Here is a 19,150-nt window from a genome sequence, read left to right on the forward strand (position 1 = left end):
TTTAAGCACACTTAACTGTTCTGAAAGACAAGTTGGAAACATTTTTAGTAATAAATACATTTTTCCATCTTTGATATCTTCCCTATCTATTAGCACTACACCAAAAGCAGCAAACACATCAGATTCAGGAGACCTACTACCTTCTCCAACACCATCTCATCTCCAATCACAGCACTGCTGAAACGATCAAGAAGTGAATCTTACAAGGAAGGATGCTACCTGTAATAAGCATTACCCTGAACTTTCTGTTCTCTCACTCTTCTACAAAATTATCCGAAGCTAATAAAAAAGTGTCTCATTTACATAAGACCATTTGCATATTAGTAAATAGTAAGAACACCTTTGTTTCATGTAACAGGAAAGGTGTGGTAATATTACAGCATGCACTACACCATACACCAAATATTACCACACCCAGTCAGGGCCAACACCCCTAGTGGCTCTATCAAATTCTACATTTTCCAAGTGGGCTTGTTTGTTCCCAAAATAAACTTTAAGGGTATTTCTCCCTTCATACAGATCTCATGAGTTTGTGGATTATATCAAGATGTGTATTACAACATCATTTAATTGCTATTGTAGATTCATTTCAGATCTGCTTATGTGCATATAATATCCTGCTTTCACTCCATGCCCAATTAAACAGCTATCACTGAGAAGCAGTCACAACCTTATCTAATAATGGAAACAGATGAACTTAAGAGTTCTAGTAGACAATCAAGGAAGAAATAAAGATTTTTCGACAGGATCTGTCTCTTGGTCTCATTAGTCCTACTGCCACACAAAACTCCCCAAAGCATTGAGGTGGGCATGCAGACTAGGCCAGCATTGCTGCCCAAGAAAAGCTGATAGCCTCCCCTGTTTTTTAACACTCATTTTTAAGGTCATCTTTAACGTTTTAAGCCTAACAGCACACAGTATGTTTAAAATCACAAATGTTGGCTATGTATTCAATTCAGGACACTTAGTAGAATAAGCAACTGCTTCAGCATTTCTTTAATTGTCACCCCTTTCCTCCATACCATGAATTATCAGCTAAAAAGCTTTACAAACATATCACTACTTTTGTCCAGCAAGATTTAGTTTGTTTACTATTAGAAAGTTATGCATGAAAGCAGGAGCTCTAGGGATGGTCTCTCTATCAATACCATAGGAAAAAACTATTTCATTCATAAGGAAAACATAAGTTTGATACAAAAAATAACATTCAAGTTGAAGCTGGTCCAAATTAGCTTTGTCTAACTGCAACTTTATAAATGCTACACAAACAATAAAGAAAGACTTTCAACTGTTAACCTTCTCTAAATATTATCTGCCTTCCCATTACGAAAAGTTGTAGTGGTGAGCTTATTTCCTCCAAAATAAAGTTATTAAATGATAAAAGAATAACCAGGATGTACATGTTGTAAGAACTATGTAAAAATATGCATTTTAATCATTTCCTAATTTCTTGTGGTTTTAAACAAGTAATCTGATGAACAACCAACTGAAATCAACAGTTGCTTCAGCAGCAACAGACATCTTCTACTTTGTCTCTAGCTTAGAAAGTACCTCTCCTATTTGATATGCATACTGTCAGTTCTCTCTGCAATTCTCTTCCACATTGCCTCTGCAGAATCTGTTTTGTTTGCAAAGCTTCCTGTATCATCCAGAATCTCTCTACAGTTTGTCTTACAAGTAGTAGTTCAGGAAGTTCAATTCCCACAAGCATATAGTCTTATCACTCTATCACCTCATTTAAACAGTGCCAACATCAACTCACATTAAAAGCTAAAGCTAGTCAGCACTATGTCCTGCTCCACCATATTAGAATCACTGCCAAACCAATAGCCTTTTCTGCAATAAGGGAGTTTTCTTAAGACATCAATATCACTTTTCAGTAACAGTTACACCGTAACTTCAGTTGCTTGACCAAGTGTTTTCTAAAACACAATGTATTCATTTCACCTTTTGCCTCAGGTATATACTGGAAGTAAGAATCCTCTGAGGCATTCACTGATTTTACTGAGACACACTGTGATCTCAAACGTATTTTATTCATTTACCAAAATCTGCTTGACCTGACTCATAGTTCACATATGCACAATACAAACATCTAAAGGAGTCATGTGTAAAGAGTATATTCTCTCTCCACAGAAGAGTGACATCCAACAGCCTGAGTTTAACAAGGTCACGTGGTGTAGGTTCTCTAGAACATTGTCTGACAGTGAACAATACTACTGACAGCTCATTTAAAGCAATCCTGCCCAAACATGGGTGGAGCAGCAAAGTTAAGAAACCTATCAGCCAAGTACAGTCAGTTTACTTCTGTATTTAAGCTGATAAAAGCTTTTATTCCACTGTTGGACATGAGTTGATGGCACATTAGTCAGAATCTTGGGTTCATAGTTTTTGACTGATTTCAGAGCTCACAGGGTTTAAAACGCTTCAATATGAAGCATAAACTTCTTCCGTTTTTAAACTCAAGTATGAGTTACTCCTTGTGGGATGAATCATCAAGTCCACATCATCGCATCTAATGCATTCCAACTAAGTCATCTCTCTCCTACCCCTAAAGTTTTTTACCCCATTTTACAAGCTCTTTCTCTCAATCTACTTTTAAACACAGCATCATACTCACACTGCAGCCCCTTTTGAAAACTAAGGTTGTAGCTAAGTAGAGTTTTTATCACTGATCAACTAGTGCACAAACATGAAATTAACTTGGAGCAACGAAGCATGCTTTTAGCATGGCACTAGCCACTACATGCACAGAAATGACTATTTATGCTAATAGAAAATCAACAGGATATGCTACAAAACCTTGACTCAGACAAAAAAAATATTGACCATATTCACTTCTATCTAGGCAGCATTCAACTAGTCAGGAAGCACCACATATCCTGTTATAACCACCTCTTCTCAAGCATTGATTCATATCATCACAGACATCTGAAAGTATCTCTGGTGTCTAGCCCTAAGTCCTGCTCAAAAAGCTGAGTCAACACAGAACACAAACCAGGCTGCTAAAATCTTTGTCCATGTTTCCAGGTCTCAAATACCTCCAATGACTGAGATACACAGTACCTCTGATCAACCAGTTCCAAAGCTTAATTATCTTTCAAATTATCTTTTTCCCTAGTATCCAGTCATATCTGCTCCTGTTTCACTTTTCCATTGTCTCCCATTCTCATCACATGAGCTTCTGTAAAAAGCCTGGCTTCAGCTCCTCAGCTAAAAAGACTTGAGAAGTTTTGAAAGGACTTGAAAAATCTTTGGATTCAGCTTAACTATGAAAACCACATCCAAACAGATCCAACACTTTCAAGCACACACTTGTTTCCTATGCAGCCAAAAAAACTACATAATTCCTTTAGCGTTACTACATATTTACTTTAGTGTTAGATACAGCAAACAATATCTAAGTTAAGGACTAGAACCCACAAATCTCAGCAATTTCCCTGACAACTTAATTTAGTCTGTTTCCCCTAGTATAGCAGGCATTCTCTTAAAGAGGCAAGACAAGCGTGTTGCCAAACCAAGTTAAGAATGTAGCTGTTCACAGTTGTCTCATGCTAGCCCATGCTCAGGGCTGGCATGAGATCAGATGATTGTTTGCCAAAACAATTTTTTTCCTGCCCATGCCATTATAAACAAAAATAATGGCAAAAACTCTAGGCACTCATCCCCACTTCCAGTCCTTGCGCTAGCACAAAATGATGTGAAAAAGAGATTAAATCAGAGCTCCTCCAGTAGTGATGTGTCCTGGAAAGTGAAATTTTCATAAAAATACTCCAATTTACACACTGCTAGCACAAAAACTGGAGCTAGATTGTCACTCTGCAGTTCTGTCAAGTTCAACAGGTTATATGAGACTTACATGACTCTCAAAATGACCCAAATCAGAAAAAAACTGAATTACGAGTTCTAATGAGGCCCAACTTTGATTGTGTGTGAGAATATGTTTCACTTTAGCTGCCTTACGGAAAACTATTTCATAGAACTGTGTGGGATGGAAGAGACCTTAAAAATCACCTACTTCTAACCCCTTGGCAAAAAACTAAATCTGGCTGCCCAAAGCCCCATCAAGGGGGCTCAGCCTTGAACACTTCCATGGATAAGACATCCATAGCTTCTCTGGGCAGCCCATGTCAGTACTTCACCATCCTCTGAGTAAACAGATCCTTCCTAATGTCTAACTTGAATCTATCCTATTTCAGTTTAAGACATTACCCCTCCTCCTATCAATACCCAGATAAAGGGTCCCTCTCCAGCTTTTCTGCAGGTCCTCTTCAGATACTCAAAGTTCCCCCCAGAGCTTTCTCTTTTCCAGGCTGAACAACCCCCCTCTCTCCACCTGCCTCCACAGGAGAGGTGCTCCAGTCCTCTGAGCATCCTCGTGGCCTCCCTTAGAGGAACAGAATTACCTGCCTCAACCTGCTGCCCATGCCTCTTTTGATACAACCCAAGATACAGTTGGCTTCCTAGGCTGCAAAGATGCACTACTGCCTCACAGTGAGCTTTTCATCAAGCAATACCCCCAAGCCCTTCTCCTCAGGGCTAATCTCAATCCATTCTCCACTCAGACTGCTTTCATGCCAGGGTCTGCCCTGATCCATGCGCGCAAGAATTTACACATGGCCTTGTTGAACTTCATGACATATCGCATATAAATCATTTTCCCTTGTTCTTCTTCCAAAGGTCTGATGCCAGATATTAAAAATAAATCTGCTGTTATATGCAGCTACATACCCTGTCCCACAAAGTCCCTTTCAGTGTGCTACTTTATATTTGAAATAATTGAAAAGAGGCACACTCCTCTAAGTACATCAAACAGTTCCAAAAATTATATGCAACAACCAACCAACAACCTAGAGGTTGATTCATCTACGTAACTGTACTGAAACTTAGTAAATTATAAGATGTGAAGCTGAACCAAGGTAATCTCCACACCAAAATTTACGTTTTATTTACAGACTCAGTGACATTTTAACACTCGCACAAGCAGCGTGGATTTTCTCATAGAAGTCTCAAATACCCCTCTGTCTTATTTCCACAGTAAAGATAAGTACATGCAAGATTGCTCTCCAATAGCCAAAAGAAATTGCTAGCCTCAGCAGAACCAATTCCTTATTCAAAGTTTAAAAAAGCAAAATTTAAAAAAGATCATCTTCTATATAACGAATGATGCCTTTCCCTGATTGGTCTTGTTCTTCCCTTACAAACTGAAATCATTAAGTGACAAATCTGTCTGCTCACATTGCCTCAACTTCAAATACACTTTAATTCCATCCTTTTCCTTCCTCAAAGGTACATCCCACTTCATTATAGCTTTATCCAGAGTTTGCATACATCATGTCCAAAACAAAAGACATCTCCTGCCCTAGTCCATACATCCACTCAATTATATAATCAGAAGCCAGTCACTTTACCTTCTGAAAGACACATCTGCTCTAAGTTCAAGCAAGGAACCACAGATCACCTTCATGTTGTTGCTGGCCTGTAACTACTTCCTCAAAAACCAAAAGCATATGTCTGTATACAAACTGAAGTATTAACATGATGCATTTCTCCCATTTCTCCCATTAAATACAGCAAAAAAATTCAACCCTACTGACTCTAGAGTAACTGATGAGAGCACACAATAGAAATTGCTCAATCCAATTTTGAACTCGCCACATAACTATAAAATTTTGGATTTCAATCAGGACAAAATCCTCTGCTCTGCAACAGAAGATTTCTGTTCAAGTTTTTGCCTCAAATAAAAGGATTCTCCTGCATCCAAAAACCAGAAACAAGACTATTTTTTTTTAAATCACTTCCCTCAGAGGCATCTATCTTTTTTAGTTAGTTTAAGCACAACAACTTTGTTACTATTTATCCTGTGCACGGAAGTGAGAGTTTGTTTCCAACAGCACCACAAACAAAACAAACCACAGTATTCGTTTATGTTGTGTTAATATATACATTGTTGCCTTTAATACAAGCCAAGTTCAAGTTATTCAGCATTCTGTCATCCTTTTAAACGACTGTCACTTTCAGTGCATTTGTAATGCCCCATACATTATGAATTAAACACCTTCTCCACATGAATTCCAAGTTAGTTTTCACCAGGAAAAAATGGGTTCTCAGCTGATCAGCCCAACGCTCTTCTGCACTACTCTTAATGAGAGGAACCTAAGTTGGGAGCACATAAATATTAACTTAGTTTTATTCCTTCCTGCGAAAAGCCCTGCACAAGTTATACCAAAACTCTGTAACTACTGCTCTAATCAATGTGAAGAGTCAGTCAAGTTTTAAGTGTACCATCCATCCACTGCTTCTCTGGAAAGCCAGTCAGAAGGCGAGAGTAAAATGAGTTCACTCAGAGTTAAATCAAATAAACGTAAGTAACAGGAGTAAGCCAAATAAACACTGACATAATTAACCTTTTTTTGCTGCTCCTCCATTTACAATTTGAGATACAGCACAGGACTGTTGGCTTTGAAATGCACTTATGCTGCATGTTGGCAAGTTTGTAAGAAGAAATATACTGCTTAAAAGCAAAAAGCAGTTTTAATTAACAAACTGTACAGGCCTAAGGAGGGTTTGTGCATTCAAAAGTCTACCTGCTCCTTACAAAGAAACTGGAAAAACTCCAGAATCTTCATACACGCGCACCTCCTTTTCTCCCCAACGTGCCCAGAACATTTTACATTATTTTCACAGTAACTCAGAAGTTCACTTGTGAAGCACACCGCTTGCATCACAGCTCCCCATTTCCTGTACGCTGGAACACCGAGCACGCTCACGGCGCCGAGGTGCCCGCGCAGGACTGTACCAACAGGTGCCGCAGCCGCCCGGCCCAGCGCCGCACCCCTTCCCTCCCAGCCGGGACCTCCCGGCGCCCGCCGGCTCCCAGCGCCGCGCACTCCCCGCACGCCTCCCCCCGCTATCACCAGCCCAAAAGCAAGGAGTACCCAAAAACCGCCACAGAAGCTCACAGATTATCATTAAATCCTTCCTGAAAACCCAGCAACACCCCCCCCCCCCCAGCCCGGCCGCAAGCCCCTCCGCACCAGGCTCCCCACCCGGGGAGCACCAGGACGTCCACCCCCCACCCCCGCCTCAACCCCGGCCCCCCCAGCCCGCAGCTCGCTCACCAGCTTAGGCTTGTTCCGGGTCTCCTCTTCCGAGGAGCGCCCGCTCCGTTTCGTGTTCATCCTGCTAGGGCCCGGGGGCTCGTCGCCGCCCCCAGAGCCCGCAGCTGCCTGATCCTCCATCCTTCTAGCGGCTCCGCGCCCGGCACAAGGCCCCTTTCTGGTCGGGGCTGTATCCTCAGGGCCCCATAGAGACGGCGCACGCAACGGGGCGTCTCCCCGTCACGGCTAAGGCAGTTCCTGGTGCTACTCTACCAGGACGCCTACTCCCAATCGACCGCCTCAGACGCTGAACGCGTGCGCACAGCCAGATGACCGCAATTGCGCATGCGCTTTGCGTAGTGCGCATGAAGTGTGCGCGTGCGGCGGCCGTTGTGCTGTCAGAAGGGCGGGGGGCCGGAAAGGCTGCTAGGAAATGGCGGGGCGTGGGGGGCTGTGAAGAGAAACACCCGTTAGAAAGATGAAGTGTGAGAAAAGCTGGTAGTTCAGAGTCGGTGTGTATGCTGGGTTTATTCTGAAGGCTCCTTCCATAGTTTTCCTCGAATTGCTGGGAGCAGGAAAGGTGTGTGTCTCATGCGTGGCATACCAATGCCATGCACTGAGGGTTTTCATGAGGTGACTCTGACTGAAGTATGTTCCTTTGCATTTTATTTTAGAAATACATTGGGTGCACAGGATAACTGTGGCATGTTGTCTAAAACCGAATTCCCACAAATGAAAGCCTTTTTTACCCCTCACATTTGGGAAGCCCCGTCCCCAAAATTTGAGCTTTTTGCCTATGTTCATGGTTCATAATATCAAAAGAAACTCCCTGAAGTGGTTCTGTAGAAAATAGAATCCCTTTGCCTGGACCTCGTGTATGTCCTTGTATCAATGTAATTGGTATATAAAAGAGAAAAATAGGCTTTTTATGTTGGCATAGCTGAATCTATGTTTAAGTTACTTGGAAAACAACCTTGGAAACAGTCACAGTCTGTTGTAAGGGGACAAGGGCAATCCAAAAATCTTTGGAGTCCAGATTTACATACAAACCTATTATTTTATTATCTTCTCAAAGGGGTTCCCAGTTTTGCACATCTTCCACAGCAGACCTTTTCTTGTTCAACATGCCAGTGAGACCTGTACAGTAAATTTCTCCTATCTCTGTCTCCATACACGTACTGACACACATGGTTAAAGCATGCCTGAGATTCATGGAGCGATCTGGTGTTTCTTGAGGCTCCCCAAGAATAGCCCCCAGGTGAAATAATACAAATTTTTAGCTATACTCCAGAATTTTAGTATTCCTGTTTCTATCCCCCCCACACCCCCCCAAACTCCACCCAGATTTGAGGACCAAAAAACCAACCAAACAACAAACCAAACCAACCAAACCAAATAAACCAACAACTTACGAGCATTTAAATTCTGCAGGCAATTTTAAGCAAAAAGAGTGAGGTGATACAATGCAACTATCTCAATTAGGAAAATTGAAGAGTCCCTGACAAAAAAAAAAAAAAAAGGCAGAAAATCACAACTGCTTAAGGCAACCAAAAGCAAACCTCAGATCATTTTGGCAATCAGTTTGCATTGCTGTGTTTTGGCCCGTCTCCGAGAGCAACTTAGGTATGGCCTGAGGGTAAAAACTTGTAGTTGTACAAACTCTTCTTAACTTGGCTCCGTCTCTAAGAGAGTTTATTTTTAACTATACATTTGGCAAAAATCATTTTACAATAGTACAAATGTGTAGCTGCAGAAGGCCCCTGCTATGTAGATACATTTCTCCTCTTGGTTTCTAATGTAATCTCTGTCAAACGCTTAACTGCAACAACTGAGTCAGACAGTTACCTTACAATAAAATGATCATAGGCTGATAGGTATGTCCCTCAAACATCTACTATTTTATATCTGAATTTGTACAAAATAGGCTTTTGAAGATGACTGGCTGATCCAGCAATGTAAGAACTTAACTTTCTAACATCCTCCCTCTAAAAATATAAAAAAATACAACTATGCGAGTTTCCAGAAGCCATGTACTCCAAAAAATCTCAAAAAAAAAAAAAAAAAAAAAAAAAGATTTATGAGATTTTATAAATCCAGTGACAGAATTTCCATCTACCAGTGAAGGCATAGGCTTCTGGAGAAGCAATTCTAAAAAAGCTGAAGTCATAGCTTGTGACTAAACCAGCTATTCAGGTTTCAGTCCTTGAGAATGTTCTGTTTTCTAGGTCTCTAGTATTGAAGAAGTAAGTTAACGAACTTGGAATATTTTTCCTAACTGCACTGGGTGGTTGCAGGAAGGAGGGTTTTTTTTAAAGGAATTGTTCTGCATACTACTACAAGAGAATACAGACTACATTTAACTTAACCACAAAGAAGAAACATGCTGCTAAGTCACCCGGTGATACATATCCCAGCTTTTCATCCAGAAATTCTACATCAAGAGCACAACCACTGTACCACAATTAATGTACTTATCCTTCCACCACTCCTGGAATGCTGTAGACTGTCTTCAGATTGTCTCATCTCCCCCCTCAGATTATCTTATCTCCCATCTTAATTGACCATTAAAACAGTGATGTTTTATGTTGCAAACATGAGCAGTGTCACAAATGTTAATTAAAGCAGCTAATTACGAACATTTCTGTAAGTGAAAAAGGATTACAAATTAGGCATCTTTACTGCTGTTTCAACAAGATTAATTTTCTGTGTCTACAGTTACATTTTGTTTGTAGCTGTGACAGGGCTGCAAAACAATCCACTGATTAGGCTTTATATTTTTAAATGTTGAGTAAGCTTACAAGTTTTTTCTGTAGCTATTCATAGGAAGAGGAAGCTAATGGTTTCCCACCTATTGTTTAAAAAAAGTTTTTATGGTTAATATGTTGGCAATGTAATGATCTCTGCAGTCACAGAAGACCTATAGTTGACCTTTACTTACTATGTCTAGCTCTAATTTAAAACCTAAAGCATAGATCAAGTATTGGTGTGAGATATATACATTAAAGATACAGCCAACTTATGTCAAGGCATTTTATTCATTAAAGTAACTTAGGTAGATTAGAAAATAAAGAAAATACTGTTCTTAATCTAAACAAGTCTTTAGTGATTTGCTCCAGGCTAGGCTCACCAAAAATACCAAAAACAAAAATCCGTTTTTTAGGTTTGTGCGTTCTAAAGTCTTGTGTTTTTTGTTGTTGTTGTTGTTGTTGTTGTTGTATTTCATCAGAAGCATTTTTTTTTTCCTTTTTGTAGCAGTTAACTGATTTAGGTGAATTCCACTTTTCCCATTTTCTATATTTTTACCATTTATCCTACAATTCTAGACCACAACAAAGTTTCTCTTCTCCAGGTGATAGTTTTCTGTTAGGTTTTAAGAAAAAGGGGGAGAAAATTGCATTCATGCCCCATTATTGTTTTCTGGAAACAATACACATATGAAAAAGTTACACAGAATGACTTCAGAGAATGACATAAAAAAATAGGAAAAGGTAAATATTATATTTATTAAAAAAAAAAGGAAGCAAAAATAATTCTTGTTGATTTGGAGTTTACCACAAAGGAGAAAACAAACAGTCAAACTAAATAAGCACACAAAAACAAGATGATATATATATGAAGTTTCTGATATACCTATTAGTTTCTCATTTACTGATTCTTCTTTTTTCCCCCCTTTGCTTCTAATGCATGAATCTGTAGTCATACATGGTGCAGTATGAGGTTATTTACACAGTTATCCAAAGTTTGCCTTTAGCAGAAATTTCTCAGTATTGCTGACAAGCAAAATGCCTTTTGCCATCATTCCATGAGGAATTTTGTCTCTTTAAATCCTCCAAGAACTTTTCCGCTTTCCTCTCCCTCCTCGGTAAATGGTGTTAGCAATCTGAGAGCATGGGAGTACAAGCTAGTGAAAGAAGTGCTTATGTGTAGAAATAACTGATTAATTTTGAAGTTATTGCTGTTACCATTTTGATTTACTTTTTTCTGCATATAATTCTTACAGTCATTCTAATGGAAAGTTATTAGTCTGAAGTTGATGGGTTTTATTCAAACTGTTGTTTCTTTTTAAAAGGTTTTCATCTGTGTTAAATGAAGTGGGTTCTGCTTTGGTCTTTCTGTTTCTGTTTGTTTGTTTTAATCTGTTACTTTTCTTGCTCCCTGGTGCTCCCTTTTATGTACAGCAAACATTCACATGACTTTTAAGTGGATTGCAAAAATAATCTGAGTTAAAATTCACCTTACTTAAAAAGTTTTGAATCAGAGCCTTGATCTTGCCTATCATGCAGTTCCAGAAATACCTAGCTTTTCTTTGTACCAGTGCATGTAAGAGGGTAGCATGAGTTCCCAAGATTGTTCATCTGTCCCTTCAAGGAATCCAAGACCCTGTTCTAATCTGAACAAGCTATGGAGTCTTGTACTTGAAACTGCTAAATTTTGAGGAACAGCTGTGAGAATGACTATAAAACAGAGCCAGAGGGGAAAGAAGTAGAACTGTAGGCTGATATAGGGTTGTTGGTAATTTAAAGATTAAAAAAAGGAAAACATTAATATGGAAACATTTAAAAACCCAAACTCACTGCAAAGATTAGAGACTTAATGGAAGATAAATAGCAATAACAAGTCTGTATTCTTGCAATCAGTGAAAGCAACACTTCATTTCACTTACTATTGTGTTTTTTGGTCACAAAGGATTCTTTTTGGTGTTTTACAAGCATAGTGTAACAACCCTAACAAGGTAACTTGTTAGATCTAAGCTATTCTTTATACACGTTAACCTTGATGTTACTATTTTGTATCTATCTTGTTCAAACTTCTCTTTATTTGTGACTCAAGATGCTAAACGAAGTGACCGAAACAGTACTGCAGGGTGTATTTTAGTAGGACTATTGACTATGTATAACTGCAGAAAGCTGTGTCTCTTGGACAAACTTATATGCAAAGTGTCAAAATGCAATACTTGCAGTTTCAAGAGAACAAAAGAGCTTTTCTGGATTTAAGTACTTTCAGACAAATCAGTTGATATAATGACAATTGTTTTTGTTTACTTCTGGTCCTTTTTGGATACTTAAGTGATATTTTAAGCAAACTTATGTTCGTACATGAGTTCACATCTTCTAAATGGCATTTCTGTTCTTGTACTTTGCTTTTTGCCTACTTAACAAATCTAACGTAGAAGTACAAAAGCTTAATATTCTTGAAAGCTTGTAATTAATTCATAAAATAATGTTATTGCTATGACTCAAGTCTCCCTTTCATCCTTTGTGATATATTAGCTTAATCTTTGTCTAATTTTATTAGCCATGATTAGCCAGTTAAATTAACTCTTGATATTAATTGTTGGAAGAAAATCAGCATTTTAATTATTATTATTATTTTCCTTTATTTCTAGTGAACAAACTCCTGCCCAAGATAATATCTACAGGTAAGAATCTGTACTTAGAGCTTATTGAGAAATTGGCAGTAGCATATTATGCTAAGACACTGAGTTTGTAAGTATAGGGAAAATAATAAGAGTTAACTTAGTAGGCTCACATTGTGTTCTGAAACAGTCTGCTACATCCTTTCAATCAAAGGAAGGTGTCATTATCTGAAGCTACTATGAAACAGTCCTTTTCTCAGGAGAAGAATGAGAAAGCTATTGTTAGTTGTGCAGTCTTTCTAAAGGGAATAATTTAATGGTCCAATTTCTTTGTTGGTCCTTGAGTGACATTTAGGCAGACGGGAGTAGGTCCGACAGTGCGTGTCTTGACAGTGGATTGAAGTTGCTTTTGCACTAAAAATAGTTTTCTTTATATTGTGCATATACAGATATTGGGACATCTCAGCTTCTCTGAATTTTGCAAACATTGTGTATAAAACACAAAGTTTCTTGGATATTTCTATGGCAAAATAAAAATATACTTATTTCTGTTAGTACGTGGTTAAACAGCCATCATCTATGAGCATGTTCAAACAGTCTGAGGGAGGTCATGCATTCTGATACCCAGCAGTTATCCAATGCTGCCTTTGTCTTATTGGGAAAAAAAACATTAGTCACTCTATTACTAAGAATAATGACATCACATTGCTTGAACTCTGAACTGATCAGTATGAGTTCACATGATGATCCTTAGTATTGAGGCACACCTAAACAGACCAACGCACCAGTGGAGTATGCTGTAGGAACTTTTACAGTTCTTCCTTTGGAGTATATCTTTTAGGGTTTCTTTTTTGTTTTATTTTTTTTAAAGGTCTTGTTATACAGATTTCCTTTATGACATAAAAACAACTCTGCAAAAAGTAGGCTTCAGAATACAGCACCTATGTTCTGTGTAGCTTTTGTGAGATCAGTCTCTCCAGCGAGATGAGTCACTACATCAGTTTATGTAGTCACATAGGCACTTGTTTATGGTTGAAGAGACTAAAGTTAAAAATATTTTAACCATATGAATGTTCAGATAAGGGTGATGACATATTTGAGAACAAATCCCAGTGCTTTTTACAACTGAGCCATTATTTTAAGTTGTGTAATGTATCATTTGATTAATAGGTGATCTCAAGCTTTACATCAATTATGTCAAACTCCCTGAAATCCTCAACAGTAGTTTCCACATACTTCAGTAGTGTCCTATTTATTGTTATAGGAGAGCTAATCAACTAAACATTCCTCTGCTGCTAAATACAGCCAGCAAGCTGCTTATGAGTCAGGACTCTGGCAGATAATTCTGCTGCATATCAGTGGAACTTTATTGGCTAGCTGTCATGTTCTTTGTATGAACAGATAGCAGCATCTTTGATCTTCATTTTTCACTTTCTAGGTTGATGATCTGGTAAGCCATGTTTTCACTATTTGCTGTGGTAAACTTATGTTTGTAAAGGACTGTAAGTAAACAACTTCATCTTGCAATCATTCTGGAGTATAATCCACAGTAAGGCTGGAAATTTACAGTGCTATATCCTTGGCTGTTTAGTAATTAGCTTTTCAAATATTCACGAATCTGTTTACTACAAAGAGCAGCAGTTAAGGGAACGTTACTGAATAAATACTGTTACCTGAAACTATCACTAAATAGTTTTATAGCTCTTTTGAAAATCTTTTGATTTTGTTGCAGTTCTTTTAGTGGGAGGAATTGCGCTGTAAAATCATACTTGCAAATAAAGGGATACGTAACGTGACTACTACCTTATTGAATCTATGAAGTTAATTCCCCCCCCATAACAGCTGCCTTGGAAAAAGGAACTTTTTTTTTCTTTCCTGTCTGTTATTTCAGTATCACCTGCAATAATATCTATTAATGTTTTTAAAATATAATAGAAAAGGAGATGATTGTCAATTGCTTGTTAGAATTCCTTAATCTAATACCAGGTTTGAAAAATAAATAATAACCAAGTGTGTCCAGTGCTCACACTTACTTCTGTGCAAATATTTTTCTATTTAAAATAAACTAGCATAATAAGAAGCTTGCTATTCTGTCTGATTAGTGGATCAAGAATTGTTAATAGCTAAGCAGCTGTACACTTGGCTGAAATAGAGGAAATAATCTTTACTTGTTCCTGACCAGTTACTTTAACCTCAGGCTTTCACAGATGGGTAATGTTAAACTAATATTCTTTCCATTAAAAAAAAAAACAAAAACAAACAAACAAAAAAAAACAGATAAGAACTAACAAGCAACCACCTGGAAGTGATTGGTGTTTTTTAAAAACAAACAAGAAACCCCATGTTTTCTAGAGTAGAGCATTGTCTGGGAGATTAAAATACCAAGTTCAGTTCAATTGAGCAAAATGCTAGACTTTGGCCTCCAAGTGTCAAGATGAATGCTTTTATTGCAGGGATGTCAGGTACCAGATGCTTCATTCTGAAGATGGGAAAGCTTTTGTTCAAACTGATGCATCTTCTCCAAAGCATGTTATTCTTGGTTCACGTATCTCCTGCTGTTCCTGATACTATTTGTATTTCTGTGCTTTGACAACTGCTCTTCCCAGTTCAGACTTCTGATGACAGTCTGTCAGCACTACTGATTAAATACTGGCACAAAGAAGGTTAGTGCTTAGGAGAGCACTTGCTGCACTTTGGCCCTCTATGATTTAGGAACATTTGGTATATCTACACTTTTCTTCCCACACTAACACAATTAGATAGAATGGATTTAGTCCTATTTCTCTTTTTTTCCTACTATTTAGTTTCATACCTATAGTTAAACTGTAAAATGAAATGCCTAATACTGTCAGTGTTTAGGTAATTAAATAATTAATGCCATGGTTTTCATTATTATTTAGTTAGCTTTCTTATTCATCTTCTATTGATAACTGACAGTAGTATTCAGATGTATAGGGCATTATTTCTGCTTGTCTGCATTCTAAAACTATTTTAAACCTCTCATTCAGCAGTGTCTAGCACTAAAATCTTTCATACTAGAGCAACCTGAAACACTAATAAAAAGTTAGCTATTAGTTGTGTTAATGAATGGCTAGTTCACTTAGAATTTTCTCAGTTAACTAGGAAATCGAGTTATGTTGCCATATCCTCAGATTATGTTGCTATTTTAAGTCCTTTGCTGGGGCAGACATTTGTAATGAAAATTTTGTGCTGTTTATAACCTCTCACCACAATGTTACCTGGAGCATGTTCTAGAACTTTTTTTTACTTTTTTTTTTCCTGCATAGTAGTACATAGGCAATGAACAAGCTAACAGTCTGAGTAATATACAATGAGAAACACTTTACAATTATATTGGTATGCTATCTCAGAGGTGATTTTTATCTCAAAGTTTATACTTGTCTCAAATGTAATGACCCATTTCTTTCAAAAGTTGTTTAAATTTCTCCAGTGTGAAGAAACAGCTTACTTCAAAAACGGGCCTATGCTGACTCATCAGTGGGGTTCCATCCTTTAGATCTGCTTGTTATCCTTGGTTCACAGCAGCTGTGTAGTTTTCTAAATCATGGTAAAGAACAGAGAAGGAACAGAATGAGAATGGGGAAACATAATATTTTGAAAGTTTAAGTATCTTGGGAATATGGGCTTCCCCCACTTCCCTTGCTTTATTAAAGTTATTTTTCTAGGCAACCTGGCTGCAGTTCTGTTTTCTAGCTCAGAGATTCTCCTGGTTTCGGCGGCTCCTGGCATTCCCTGTTTACATGTAGTCAAGGAGTTCACTGTTTTGTGCCATTAGTTGAGCCAATTTTCTTGTGAAATGACAACAGCAGTATGGAGACTTCATGTAACTGGCACACCAAGTGCCTTCAACTAGTGTCGCGCTGATAAGAATGTAATTGCAAGGGAAGGCTAGTGTGGTATCTTTAAAAAAATACTGTACATGAAAAATATCATAAGCACATGTTGAACCTCCATGGGTGGTAAAGAACAAGTATTTATAGAAAAAGAAAGCATGTGAATTTTACATAAGTATTCTTGTTTTGTTTCTGTGTGTGTGTGTTTTTTTTGTAGTTTTACTTATGACTGTCAGTATGTGAAGACAAGTGCTTTCTTAGTAGGCAGACTTAAACTTGTGTTAGATACATTTTTCATAATGTGACCACACAATTTGCAGAAATCAGGAAACAGCTTTTTGTCATACTTCCTTTTTGAGGGAGTGCTTCATCATGACTCTTCACAAAATTAAACATTAATTTGTCAGTTCTGGGCAACACCCAGTCTTGCGCACTGAAGAAAATGGATACAAATAAATGTTTCAGTTGTTAGAATGATAGAAATCTGATCTATTCCCCCATCAGAATCATTGACAATTACTCAGTTTCTTGTTGTGCACCTACAACTAAAAGGAAACTTTGAGTAGTGCTAGTGACCTTTGTACAAATATAAGAATTGCTGTATACTGGATCTTTGGGTAACAACACCGTGTGAGAAAAGGTTAAGTGCTCTGCTTACCGCAGGATCACTGAAAATGTGGGTTTTTTTGGTAGTGAATCTAAAACAGCAAAATAAACACGTCACTGGGCATCAACTGAGTTTAAAGCCTTGAAATGACTCTTTTGTAAAAATATTCTGCTTAAAGAGGTGTCTTTCAGTTATCTGAAAAATAACTTCCACAGAATGCTTCTTTTAAAAGAAACACAAGTTTCTGCAGTCAGTCAACATAGTTCTTGCCATGTAGGGTCTACGTTTCGATTTGAAATGTTTTAGATACCAAATACTAGCAGCTGAGAGCCTCTGACTTGGTGACTTGTTTTCACTAAAGGTAGGTGGTAAGATATGTGTGTGATCTAAATGGAGATCTCAGATTTCTATCTGATCCAGTTTGTGCATCTCTGAATTAAAATATATTGTTTTAACTTGCATTTGGCAGCAGTGGTATAGCAGTGATTAACAATAACAGGTTTGCTTAGTGAGTTTTGCAGGTACCTACAAATGAATAGTGAGTGAAAGGGAGGTATCTAGCATTTACTGTCAGTATCCTTTAAATATTTAATTAACATACTAGTCATCACTACAACTTGTGTGAATACAGCTGACAATGTCCCATTTTGTATTTCTGGTGCTGAAACAGACACGTCTGACTCACCATAAACACTCCAAAAAAGCTATTAAAAGCTGCTGTATATCTATCGCTGTGTGGAATTCCTAAAGAACTTACGTGGTGGTGGTGAGGGAGCACAGCTTCCAAAAGATATTTTGAAGGCCTAATGATATTTACAAAAACAAAACAAATTTCTAAGAATAAAATTTTCAGCAAATGGAAAAGAGCGTTATTATTAGAAAAAAGGTGATATAGCCATATATTTTATTATTTTATTTATACTCTTCAGAGTGCTCTCCTTAATCTAATTCATTTTCATGGTTAGACAACAAATAATTTTCTCTGCTTTGAAAGCAAGCATACACACATGCTTCATTTTGCACTGGCTTTTTACAGATAAGGCTTTCACTTCCCAGACCTCATTAAGCAGTCAGTTGAGCAGGCTAAATGAGCGTTCCAAGTAGTAATGGATACTTACTCCATGTAAGTACAAGATTATGAGATACTGAAATACTGAGTACTTAACTGGAACAGTGTCATTTATATTACAAATAAACACATTGGGTAAACTATTCATGTGTTTATGATAGCAACGTGATCTCCTACCTATTAATAGGGTAGATCTGGGTCACTAGATGAGGGTTTTTTGTTTTACACTTCAAACTCTGTATCTTCTATTCTATCTATCTGAGGGGATCTTAGCCTTTTCAGAAAACAAATGGCTCCTTTTAAGTTTTAAACCTGAATGGAAAATGAGTAGGCAGAAAGCTTCCAACAGAACATGTTTCTGAAAATCAAGTTGCATTATTTTAAGCCAATTTACACACATTCTACATACTTATTTTGTTTTATAACATTCTAGATTGTTGTTATAATGCTTAGATAGTATTGCAAGACTTGTCTTGTTATTGCTAAGTTCAGATGCAAATAATTTTTTCTCTGAAATCTTTGACAGGTCATTAAAATTGAAACAAAATTGAAGATGTAAAAGCAGAAATAATTTTATGAACAGCAGAGTTCATAAAATCTGACTTCCTTAACTTTGTCTTGTTTACATTCTCGTATCCAAGGTATCAGCTTTGAAATTTGACTAGGAGATGAGGCAATTACCTCTTTACTCCGGAGGTTCTCTGGTACCTAAGGAATACATTTATGCTGTAGCTTTTCCCCTTCAGTTAAAATTTACCATGGCTCTCTTCACTGTCTAACTGACTATCTTCAAAGATATTATAAAAGCTGCCTCCTGAGATTTTCTTGAAATTTTTTTGAAACTGGGATTTAAAAAAAGAAAGACAGAGAAGGAGTACAGAACTACTTCTTTATCTTTATAACACTAGTAGTTCAAAAACATTTGTGAGAAAGTTCTTCCTGATAGTAACCTGAAGACTTCTGAACTGGTAGAATCAGCAAAGGGTTTGTTACATGAATCAGGTAGGGTTTCTACTGTCTTCTGCTACCTGCTTATAATGGCATTGTTGTAATTAACAATAACTTGTCATTTGTTTAGGACTACAAATGTTTTGTGAATCATTTAATGAGCACTGTAATACATATCACAAGGAATATTGATGATGATCTGACCTTCATCAGTGT

At 37.6% G+C, this 19,150-nt stretch overlaps 1 protein-coding gene and 1 long non-coding RNA gene across 16 annotated transcripts in view; one reads left to right on the top strand and one right to left on the bottom strand.

Moving 5' to 3' along the window:
- Nucleotides 1-7,405, bottom strand: part of DIAPH2 (diaphanous related formin 2) — a 155,359-nt gene extending 147,954 nt beyond the window's left edge. For 2 of the 4 annotated variants that reach the window (XM_021405710.1, XM_021405709.1), the window contains exon 1: nt 7,122-7,402. In XM_021405710.1, coding sequence (XP_021261385.1) covers nt 7,122-7,241 — 120 coding nt within the window. In that variant the 5' untranslated portion in view covers nt 7,242-7,402. Of the gene's footprint in view, nt 1-7,121 lie in introns of all 4 variants that reach the window. The other 2 variants (XM_021405708.1, XM_021405712.1) reach the window with 2 other exon arrangements.
- Nucleotides 7,543-19,150, top strand: part of LOC110403001 — a 97,254-nt gene continuing 85,646 nt past the window's right edge. For 7 of the 12 annotated variants that reach the window (XR_002441444.1, XR_002441445.1, XR_002441446.1 and 4 more), the window contains exons 1-2: nt 7,543-7,680; nt 12,487-12,519. This is a non-coding gene — a long non-coding RNA (uncharacterized LOC110403001). Of the gene's footprint in view, nt 7,749-12,486; nt 12,520-13,894; nt 13,907-19,150 lie in introns of all 12 variants that reach the window. The other 5 variants (XR_002441449.1, XR_002441447.1, XR_002441451.1 and 2 more) reach the window with 3 other exon arrangements.

The sequence above is a fragment of the Numida meleagris genome, chromosome 8, assembly GCF_002078875.1.
Source record: "Numida meleagris isolate 19003 breed g44 Domestic line chromosome 8, NumMel1.0, whole genome shotgun sequence".
NCBI lineage: Eukaryota > Metazoa > Chordata > Aves > Galliformes > Numididae > Numida > Numida meleagris.